At 42.4% G+C, this 12,197-nt stretch overlaps 1 protein-coding gene across 3 annotated transcripts in view; it reads right to left on the bottom strand.

Annotated features, from left to right (window-relative positions):
* LOC134965852 (uncharacterized) overlaps window positions 1–12,197 on the bottom strand; it is a 128,296-nt gene that overhangs the window by 21,810 nt on the left and 94,289 nt on the right. For all 3 annotated transcript variants that reach the window (XM_063942233.1, XM_063942232.1, XM_063942234.1), the window contains 2 exons: window positions 9,697–9,969; window positions 5,844–6,027 (listed from right to left, as the gene is read on the bottom strand). In XM_063942233.1, the coding sequence (XP_063798303.1) occupies window positions 5,844–6,027; window positions 9,697–9,969 (457 nt within the window). The remainder of the gene's footprint in view (window positions 1–5,843; window positions 6,028–9,696; window positions 9,970–12,197) is intronic.

Raw genomic sequence — 12,197 nt, 5'->3', positions numbered from 1 at the left:
GTCTGTTATACTCTACTGCTCAAATTTTATGTTTAACAAGGGATGCCTCCCTAGCCACCATGTACGTCACTTACATGCATGTACCTCACGAGAACTCGACTTCTTGTGGTTCAACCTCAAAAATTGTAGAACTTATATAATTGCAAACACTCACTCACCACATGTACACTTTTGTTTCTATTTCTATTTCTGCGCAGAAATTTTCTTTCCTTTAGACCAGATGTGTTGTAAATTTGGAGAAGGATCTGTTAGTCTAAATTTCGGACACTAAAATAGACTTGCGCTATTTATCGCGTTGCCACCTTTTCGCCTGTTAAAATAACACTAGCGTGTGATTTGAGTTACGTGGGCGTACCCGGACGCTCCGTTGCGTAATATACGCTGCGTGCGTCGGCCTTTGAGTTGCGTACGCGAGTCTCAGCCCTTTGTTAGAGACACGTGTACACAAAGCAAATATCCACCGTAACACAATTTACACGTTTATCAATGTAGATGATCCTCGATCATCTACCGAACACCACACCAATCTCTCCTTGTATCTTTAGGTAGAGCTGCGTGTGTGCTTTGCAATTTATCCCTTAATGTATTACTTTTACACTTTAACTATGAAATAGCGACAAATCTCTCTTAGCACGTTTATCAATTATAAAATGGCAAACAGGAGAGTGATATATGAAAATACACGAATAAAAGAAATGCAGATATGCGTGTGTGCGTACGCAAGACAGAAATAAACAGTTTTAAAAGATACTAGCGTGTTGTTCTTACCTCCGGTTCCGGATTCCCTCAGCACCCTTTACTAAGCGAAGCAGACGCTTATCCAGACAGCACTACGAGGAATATGATCTCCCGCCCTTTGCTGATGGATAATGTCTGCTGAAATTACCTAGCAGAGATATGTGAAGGACGGACGAGCCGCCAATTGATAAAGCCAAATATTTATCTTACTTAAAACCCTTTAAGAGGTCTAAGAACACTGTACGCTATTGACGTATGGAATACCGTAAGGGTACGCACGTTGCGTAGCAATCGCTTAGCCGTAGTCGAGACGCTCAAGCGTCACGTTCGCTCACGGCCAAGAGATCACAGGCAGGCACGCTATTGGCTGCCGACTAACGTAATGGCTCGCTATAGCGTAGCGGACGCTCGGGACCACGAGGAGATCACCAGCGGCGCTGACGCTCACAATGTTAAACCTTTATATGTAAACCATGAACAATGTATTATACAGGAAAACCTTAGTGTAGTGATAGAGTGTAGATGCAACACAGTGTAACCTTATTAACTTAAAAGCTGTTCGAGCGTCACCGACGCTCCGAGAATACTTAACACTATAAGAAATACACAAATACCGGGCTTAGGGTCTAACGCCTTATATGAATGTTATACTTGAAAAAGAATAATACAATACAAGTCATACACTACAATATAACATAGACTAACTAACCAGATAACTACACAGGAAATACAATACAATACAATTACGTTTAAGGGAGAATGAGAGAGAAAGAGGAGGAGAGAGAGAGAGAGAGAGAGAGATATGGCTCACAATAACAATAAAGACAATATGATTGCGGAGAAAACTTACGCACAAAGGGAACGATCGCATGCGCCTTTCTGAATATCCAGCTCCCGATTATCAGTGATGAGAACCGTTGAAGAGAGTGTACTGGATACGATCGGCTTGTCTATTTATGCCCCACACACAATACAATTCAATGGTCCCTACAATCTCATTGTTCATTGGACACAGGAATTCGTCTTCGCATTATAACAAAAGGTCATAGGTTGATTCATACAGGTTGGCTGTGTCTATTTCCAACTGCTCAGGTGGGTGGGAAACTAGGTTTCCCGCCGCATGGATAAGTAAGTGCAAATAATAGTAAATGGACATAAACTTCTTATGTCTATAACTATTCGCACGAGCGATTAATCCGCTTCAAACCAACACCGGAATATTGCTAATTAAATACTCTTCCGATGGATACTAAACACCACTGTATGACCCTTGTCTGACCCTTCGTATCAAACAAAGAGGGATCTCTTTGTCCATGAACATGCTACATTAACTAAACTTTCAGAATCTATCAAGGGGACCATGATCTACAAAATACATTATATAGTTAAAATATGTAACGATTGAGTCGCACGCTGGGCACACAGAAACTCTACCGTAAATGCGCATACCGTGCGCCTGCGGGTGCACGTAACAGCGGGTATGCGCACGCACGGGAGAGCGCACGCATGCGCAGTGAGGACACATATGAGGTGCAAATATGGCAGTGTGCATCATGATATTTTTCTGACTTTGACAACACGGACGCAAACAGACGTGTTACTGTACAGTACATGCACATTGTTGCCTATTGTTAGGGATATTGGTGGTCATTCCGAGTTCTTCGCTAGCTGCTTTCGTTTGCTGCGCAGCGATCAGGCAAAAAAACGGCACTTCTGCGCATGCGTATGCGGCACAATGCGCATGCGCAGTGTACTATTACAACGAATGATGTCGTTTCGCACAAGGTCTAGCGAAGCTTTTCAGTCGCACTGCTGGCTGCATAGTGATTGACAGGAAGAGGGCGTTTCTGGGTGTGTACTGACCGTTTTCAGGGAGTGTTCGAAAAAACGCAGGCGTGGCAGGAAAAACGGAAGCGTGGCTGGGCGAATGCAGGGCGTGTTCGTGACGTCAAAACAGGAACTGAACAGTCTGAAGGCATCGCAAGCGCTGAGTAGGTCTTAAGCTACTCTGAAACTGCACAAAATTATTTTGTAGCCGCTCTGCGATCCTTTCGTTCGCACTTCTGCTAAGCTAAAATACACTCCCAGTGGGAGGCGGCATAACGTTTGCACGGCTGCTAAAAACTGCTAGCGAGCGAACAACTCGGAATGACCACCATTGTATGTTAGCGTCCTAATCCCGTAGCCATTACGGCATAATCAAAACCAATGGATTTATTCATCTGTTGGCGGCGAAGTGTCCGAGTGGTGAAGTGTTCCGCTTCCTATACTTAGAGTCCCGGGTTCAATTCCTAAAGTATGAATGCATGTTAGTTTCTTCCAGACACTTTATTATTATTTTTATTTTTTATCTATCGTACTGTAGTATACTTTCACGTTCAATATAAGTGTGCACACAAGTTTTACATAAAGCAGGGCAAAGCTGCAGGAGCGTTTCTACTGTTAAGGTTCTATGCACCATACGGTACACATACAATTCTGTAGCAGGGCAGACTCAATTGAAATGGCTACCACCTGTGACTCCTTGCCCCATGGAGGCCCTCGGCTACGGAGCAAGTAACAGCACAGATTTTGCAGGCTATGGACCAATGCTGAAGGAGTGTCACAATCCCCTAGTTAAAATACACAGGGGCGATAGGGATAAGCGAAGTCTATGCACATTACGATACACCGGACTCGATCGCATAGCAAACTGACAAAATGGCCGCCACCCGTGTACCCCCGCCTCGTGGCAGCGCTCGGATTTGGAGCAAGCGACGGCATAAGTTTTGCAGGCTATAGGCCAATGCTGAAGGTGCATCACAATCCCCTAGCTAAAATACACAGGGGCGATAGGGATAAGCAAGTTCTATGCACATAACGCCTGCAGGCGCCTTGGGGTCCTCCATACAAGGTCACTCATCGCCTTTGGAGTGACCTTACAGTCCTCCTCCTACTGTATTTCCAGAGGATCTCCCTACTAGCCCTCCGGTAGGCCCTTATCTTCTCCTCGTTGCTGGCCAGAGGTCTGTCCCGCCAGCAAACGAGGAGATGGGGCTCCCCAACTCCAGGCATCCCAGGTTGTTACGTCAGTTCCCCTTGGTTTTGATTATGCCTTTTCTTTGAACACGGTATTTTCCACTGCCTCGCCTTACCCCCATCCCACTTTCCCCTTCCCCCCTGGGAGCCAGCACCGTTCATGCAGGCTATGTAGGAAAATCACATTGAGAACTGCAGTCGCGTTGATACTGTGTAGATGTGTAAATGGTACAGTAGAAGTGATCCCTTCTCATTAAGTACAACACAGATTCTCTAACGCCGAAGATCTACAGTACTGTGTTGCTCAGTTAGTTGCGTCAGAATACACTAATTTATACTCATTACCGCTGTGTATTGTATATAGCGGAATTAATCGCTCCTGCAGATTTACTCTGATTTATGTGAAACCTGTGTGCACAATTCCATTGAATGTATAACAAAGAAAAAAAATAATAATAAAGTGAATGTCACGGGAACACATTAAATAAAAAAAAAAGTTGGCACTTCCTTCCCATTGGTATTGGTTTATGCCTTAGGGGACTCGGACGCTCATACTTGTATTTCAAAAACACAGTATTTTCCACCGCCCCCCCTACCCCCATCGCCCTTCCCCCCTGGGAGCTTTCAAAGGTCATGCAGTAGACAGGGAGGGAGTTCAGGTCAGGTACAATACACAAACGGCGACGATCTGCAGTACTGTGTTGCTCAGATAGTTGCGTCAGAATACACTAATTTATACTCATTACCGCTGTGTATTTGTATATAGCGGAATGAATCGCTCCTGCAGATTTAATCTGATTTATGTAAAACCTGTGTGCACCCTTCCATTGAATGTATAACAAAGAAAAAATATAATAATAAAGTGAATGTCACGGGAACACATTAAAAAAAAAAAGGTTGGCACTTCAGGACTCGAACCCAGGACTCTCAGCGTGGGAGGTGGGAGCCTTCATTGCTAGCCCACAATGCTTCATGAGAGATTCACAAGTTCATGTGTAAAAGTACTGCAAAGAGCGATCCCTTCCCATTGGTGTTGGTTTATGCCTTAGGGGACTCGGACGCTCATACATGTATTTCAAAAGCACGGTATTTATGCACTGTACATACTTCCTTTCACATATTAGTTGCATTTGCATACACAATCTTGCATCTGCATACACAAGTGTTTTAACATGTTCATTTGTGTCTGTATAAACTATTTATTTTTTAACTCTCTCCGTCTGACCATTGGTCACCATCTATTAACATTACAGTCGTCACTGTACATTTGCAAGAGCTGTAGATCAATCCGCCGCTATTCGATCTAAAGTACTGGATTAGTGGAGCATTAGTCACCCAGTGGTGGAGATGTGTATTGCATGCTGAGTATCTAGTATCGCCTCAACGCGCCTGTCCGTGATTAAACTCAGCAACCTAAGCTGTCGCCTAGGCATGACTAAACCGCCGTCTAGGAGCAGAAACAGTCGAGATAACAGAGGACCCATCTGTAACTTTGTGTCTGGAACAAGCCATGGGCCTAATTCAGACCTGATCGCAGCAGCAACATTGTTCTCTAATGGGCAAAACCATGTGCACGACAGGTGGGGCAGATGTGACATGTGTAGAGAGAGTTAGATTTGGGTGGGGTGTGTTTAAACTGAAATCTAAATTGCAGTATAAAAATAAAGCAGCCAGTATTTACCCTGCACAGAAACAAAATAACCCACCCTAATCTAACTCTCTCTGGACATGTTATATCTGCTCTCCCTGCAGTGCAGCATGGTATTGCCCATCAAAGAACAATTTTGCTGCTGCAATCAGGTCTGAATTAGGCCGCATGTTGACATGCAAGAGGAGCAAATACATTTATATTTTTTTCTGTGCAGTGTAAATACTGGCTGCTTTTGTATGTAGCCCACAAATGTTATATTTATTTTTACATTGCAATTTAGATGGGTTTCAGCTTGCTTTTTTGCTTTACTTACAAACATTGATCAGGCCCTCTGTTTGTACACACTGTGGGATGTAGCTGAAAACCATCTTATCATTTGCATGAATATCAGAATTGAGCCCTGTTTGCTACTGTGACAAGAACACTTTTACTGTACCTTAGTATAACGCAGACCATGAAGACCATTGCACATAATAGCACTAGTAGCCTCAGAGAAACTTCCCGTCCAACGACTGCACGGCTGGTGGCGGCAAGAACTGGATCCACGGTAGCTGCTGTAGTTACTTCATTTTTTCTATAATAATCCCTTATGAAATTCACTACATCTATAGACTGGGGCTCTGAAACAAGAATACAGGTTTTCTTATATCATAATTGCCTGCTCCAAATTTTGGGAGTTCTCCTGGTCTAAAAAGAGAACAAATCAGACCACTGGGGTCTTCATAATGTGACCTTTGCCTTCATAGAGGGGAATTCACTGACTTGTGAAATGCTATTTTTGCTGTAAAATCTGAGATTTTATCACAACCTGCGATAACCCGCTATTCAATCGTCTGCAATAAATATCCGGCGATAATTCTCCATAGTATTACAGGTTGAGTATCCCATATCCAAATATTCCGAAATACGGAATATTCCGAAATACGGACTTTTTTGAGTGAGAGTGAAATACTGAAACCTTTGTTTTTTGATTGCTAAATGTACACAAACTTTGTTTAATACACAAAGTTATTAAAAATATTGTATTAAATGACCTTCAGGCTGTGTGTATAAGGTGTATATGAAACATAAATGAATTGTGTTAATGTACACACACTTTGTTCAATGCACAAAGTTATAAAAATTATTGGCTAAAATTGACTTCAGGCTGTGTGTAAAAGGTGTATATGTAACATAAATGCATTCTGTGCTTAGATTTAGGTCCCATCACCATGATAACTCATTATGGTATCTAATTATTCCAAAATACGGAAAAATCCCATATCCAAAATTCCTCTGGTCCCAAGCATTTTGGATAAGGGATACTCGACCTGTATCATGAATTTTCCTTCACCACCTCTGAGCAGGTGGTAAGCTTCGGGAAAATCCCTATTTTAAGATAAAAATGTAGGGATTTGGGGGGTCATTCCGAGTTGATCGCTAGCTGCCGTTCGCAGCGCAGCGATCAGGCTAAAAATCGGCATTTCTGTGCATGCGTACTTTCACAAAAGCCAATGTAGTTTTACACAAGCTCTAGCGACGCTTTTCAGTCGCACTGCTGATCGTTGAGTGATTGACAGGAAGTGGGTGTTTCTGGGTGGTAACTGACCGTTTTCGGGGAGTGTGTGTCAAAACGCAGGTGTGCCAGAGAAAAACACAGGAGTGGCTGGGGAAACGGAGTGGCTGGCCGAACGCAGGGCGTGTTTGTGACGTCAAAACAGGAACTAAATAGTCTGAAGTGATCGCAAGGTAGGAGTAGGTCTGCAGCTACTCTGAAACTGCATAATCTTTTTTAGTAGTCGCTCTGCGATCCTTTTGTTCGCACTTTTGCAAAGCTAAGATACACTCCAAGTGGGCGGCGGCTTAGCGTTTGCACTGCTGCTAAAAGCAGCTAGCGAGCGAACAACTCGGAATGAGGGCCTTGGTTCAGAATGCCTGGTACAGCCCCATGAATGACTAATTAGTTACTTGAAAGTTTTTAATTACAGTATTTGCTGGCGTATAAGACTACTTTTTTGCCCTGAAAAACATGCCTCCAAGTGGGGGGGGGTCGTCTTATACGCCGGGTGCACTTCACTTGGGATAGACATAGCTGCCATAGTGGCCTTCCGATACTCGCCCGGTGCCCATAGTGGCCTCCCGATGCCCGCCCACCTCATTCTACTCACCATCCAGTATCGCGCGATATCCAGTGCGGCCGCGGCGGGTCACTAGTGCCAATTACAGGGAGATGCAGGGACTGGCCGGAGGCGCTGCGGTCGCGCTGTGGCCGTACAATGGTGACAATGACAGGTACTGTAATGGCACTAATACTAATACTAATGGCACTCATGTGAAACCGGTAACACTAAATGCACACAGGGGTATACTTTTATACATTTTACAACTTTCTCCTCGCCCCCTCCCCCCTTCTTATGCATACCTTGATAAATACTCCCTATCCAAATCTCTTATCAGGTCATAATATACAGTATGTCACAAATCTGATGTTCTTTTACGTTTTATTTGGTGTGTGGAAGGGGGTAGTCTTATACGGCGAGTATATAACAAACTCTATATTTTGAGTGGAAATGTTGGGGGTCGTCTTATACGCCGGCAAATATGGGTATTTTTATTTGGCCAATAATTACAGTATGTCATTTTTTGGGTCGAACTGCAATATGATGAAAATTTGGGTACAAGGTATGGGACAGGCATATCGGGGTGTTTTATAATTGGGACTAGGGGACAAGTGTTTTTAGGCCTGCAGATGGGAATAATCTTTTTTTTTTGGAAGTTTTTTCGAAAGTGGCTTAAAATGACCCAAATATATACTCATACCCATTTTTATGCAGCTCCAGTTTAATTTGAGCATTTTGTTTGCTGAAAACTACTTGCGTTATATACTTTTTTTTACTTTTTAGAAAAAATACATATAACAGCCATTTGACACAATTTAAGTACCCTAAACCACAAAAAAAAAGAAAATATAAGAAAATATAACCACATACTATAGACTATGTGGTTATATTTTCTTTTTTTGTTGTTCTTTGGCTCTAACTCGTCGGCCCTGAAGACGGGGTCCAGTATGACCCATAAACGTTGACCTTCTGAGGATTCCTAAATTACTTGAGCTGCACTGTATGTATTTGAGATCAATATATACCAGATAGAGTACAGTACAATTGTGCAACAGAGAAAATAACTTTTTTTCTAAAGGTGTATATACAGTAGGCGATATACTCTATGAGCGATATTGCCTAGTGTTTTCTCTACCCTGCCGGGTGGCCGTTTCGATATATATACACTGAACGATAGCGCAAGCAATATCGTTCAGTGACGTCACGCCACGGCCGGCCCGTACCTACAGCTTTGGACGATAAGTCCAAATTGAGCTGCATGCACAGACTACACAGGGAAATGATAACAATGTACAGGACTGCGCATCGTTCATCATTTGCAGCATACACACTGGACAATATTATAAACAATATCGCTCAGGAGGGTAAAAATGAGTGATAATGTTGACAACATCTTCTAGTGTGTATACACCTTTACTGCAGCAGCATTAAGTCTCTCATCAGCTGTCCTTGAGACAAACAGCCGAACTGCAGTAACCTTTCTATCTCTTTCCAACCAGGTAGTTGTTAGTACTGATCTCTCACTCTTTGTTCACTGTCACAAGACACACACTGAGCAGCAGAATTTGGAATGCAATCTTACACTACCTGACGTTATCATCTCTATTCACCATGGGACATTTGGAACCAAACCCTTATTTTCTTGAAATAAGATATAGTACCTGTCCATAATATAAAGCAATAGACTTCTGCATGAAACTTTCTATGAGATTGGATGCATTGTAACATAATTGTCATTTTTATCATACTGTATATGTCTTATTATTTTTTTCTTGTTATTTTTGCCGCACTAGGAGGATCCAATATATAGGATTCTATAGAGTAAGATTACTCCTCAAACTTCACAATTTACTCAGCATTCTATTTCACTGATTATGTGTTCAAATTTACTATTAGTCTTGTAAGTGATGTTTTATGCTTCCTTTCCAATGAATTAATAAATGTCAAGTTTTATAATGAACTGACTACCCCCGCCCAATGATTATTTTCTTCTCCATTTTGAATAAAAACATATTCTACTCATAGGGGTGCACCACCACCTGAAATAATATATACTGTATATAGAACACTTAAATCCCTGTTTACTCCAAGAGTGGACATCTAGCTAATGCACGAGTTCCCGCCTCTGCTTTGCTTTCAAAACAGATTTCCCCAACTCATATTTTTGCACGTCCCATAGTGACTTCATACCTATATTCGATGGATGAATGATGAGCTGATTGACACTTTGTCCACACTCCATAAACAGTCCCTCTGTATCCGGTTCATGCGTGTAAAGGTGAACAGTGTGTTCATTTGTCAGCACAGAAAAAGAATCCCCTGTACAGTGAAACAATTGTCCCGAGCATGGCGGTCTGCGCTCACATATGTCCATCACGCCCCGTCTGATAGATAAGGAACTGTTTGTTAAGTCCACTTCAGACTCAAATGAGAAGCGTTGCCACTTAGCGGGGGTGGGTTTACCTACAATACAAGAAATAGCCCATTAAATTGTTATACTCCAAACGCTGTCATATGTAATGCTGTCCGCGCAAAACAGCGAATGTAAATATAAATAGGACCACACGCGTTTCGCTTTGATGCCTTATTTAAGGTTCTTCTGCTTTTGGCTCATAAACAGAGGCCTCTGGGCGAGGTAGGGCCCACAAGCAGTATCTGCTAATTGCTATAAGTCTGATATGACTAGCTCACCGTTTACCGGTCACTGTTAGATATTATTCTAGCCATGTTGGCATTATGACTGCTGACATTTTAACTGGGTCTACATTTCACCTGTCAACCTTTTACATGTCTTTTTTTTGACTGTGTCTATATTTATTTTTCCATTGTTGACATTTTGACTGTGTCGACATTTTGACTGTCGACCTTATGACCTTGACGACTGTATGTCCAACTGTTTGGTTGCTGACATTTTGACCACGTTGACATTAAATGCCAACAGTCAAAATTTTGGTGTTGACATTTTAACTGACTAAGTTTTGACTGTCTGAATTAAAACTATATCCCAGTATTTATATCTAAACTGTTTTTCTTTTTAGACTTTAATGTACTGAATGTGTGTATGTTTGGTTGGTTAGTGCTAGCACACTAACCGACACACCCCTAGTGATAGAAGATTTCCTGCCACTTATGTTGTGCCCCCACCACCTTTGCTTACATTTGCAGGCAAGAGGTGGGTGACGACATCCCCTGGTCCTGGAAATGACAGTGTAACTTGTTTGTGTAATGTTAATCTAACCTAGTGTTGCCATGTGAGTTATATAGATGTAGCTGCTTGTGATGGGGGTGTGACTTCCTGTCCAGGCTGCCTTGTTCAACATGACTACTTGGAACTAGCATGCAGTGTTTGTCTTCATTTAATACATCTGAAACATGGTGTCAGAAGTTCCTGAGCCCACAAATGATGCTGATTATTGGCAGAGCAGCAGCTCAAGCTTATGAGAAGACCTGCAGTGACAAGAAAAGGATAAGGATTGCATAGATATCAAGTGGATTGAATCACCATTGTGTTAAACTTGTCTGCCTTCTCTGGAGTGGGAGTACAACAACATGGCAACTAACAACAATATTCCTCCACCTGATGGGATGCAGATGAGTGGCAATTTGTGCATCAACTGGGAGAACTTTAGAGCTGAGTTTGAAGATTTTTCTTTAGCTACAGGCCTGAATGATAAATCAGCTGAGGTGCAAGCAGCCACACTGAGGAGAGTGATGGGCAGTGAATGCCGTCATGTTTATAAGCACAGCCTGAGTCTTTCTGCGCAGCAACAAACAGATGTAAAAGCAATACTGGATGCATTGGAGGCATACTTTAAGCCTGCAAAAAACGTCATTTATGAAAGGTATATTTTTGGCTGCAGTAAACAAGAGGAAGGTGAATCCATTGATAAATTTGTTACCCGGCTGAGAGAAAAGGCAGCAACCTGTGAGTATGGCACATTGAAAGATGAACTTATACGAGATAAATTAGTATTGGGCATAAATTGTGAAAACACACGCCGCCGTCTCCTGAGAGAGCGGAATTTAGATCTGTCAGCAGCTATTGAAATGTGTCGCACAGCAGAGCTCACTGACCAGAGAATCAGAGCAATAGACAGACAGATTGATAATGTCAATGTTACAGACAGACAACAGCACAGCAGGGGTGGTTTGCTGGATAGCCCAAAGTGTGCAAATCGGCAGCAGAACTCACCAGCAGCCAAATATATGGCCTGTAAATACTGTGGTAATAGGCACAGGCTAGGGAAAGAGCAGTGCCCAGCATTTGGGAAAACCTGTAGATCATGTGGTATTACCAATCACTTTGCTAAAATGTGCTTATCAAACAAGAGCTGGAATAAAGCAGGGAAAGTACACATAGTAGATGAAACACCTGGAGCTGATACCCATAGTGCTGAGGTGATTTATTCAACAGAATGTATTGGTACTATAAGATCAGAAGGCCAAAAGTGGTTTGCACATCTGACTTTGAATAATAAGAGGCAACCATGTCAATTAGACTCAGGGGCAACATGTGATGTTATGAGTCTGGAAGATAAGATGAAATTGGCTCCTAGAGTTCCATTACTGCCAAGTGACACTAAACTGAAGCTGTATTCTGGAGAGCTGATGAAATCATTGGGACGGTTCAAAACAGAATGCGTTGTTAGTGGACATACCCATGTGCTTACTTTTGAAATTGTAGAGGCCCA

Source organism: Pseudophryne corroboree, chromosome 10 (assembly GCF_028390025.1).
Source record: "Pseudophryne corroboree isolate aPseCor3 chromosome 10, aPseCor3.hap2, whole genome shotgun sequence".
Classification (NCBI taxonomy): Eukaryota; Metazoa; Chordata; class Amphibia; order Anura; family Myobatrachidae; genus Pseudophryne; species Pseudophryne corroboree.
The sequence above is the reverse complement of the archived record's forward strand: the minus strand, read 5'-3'. Positions and strand labels throughout refer to the sequence as shown.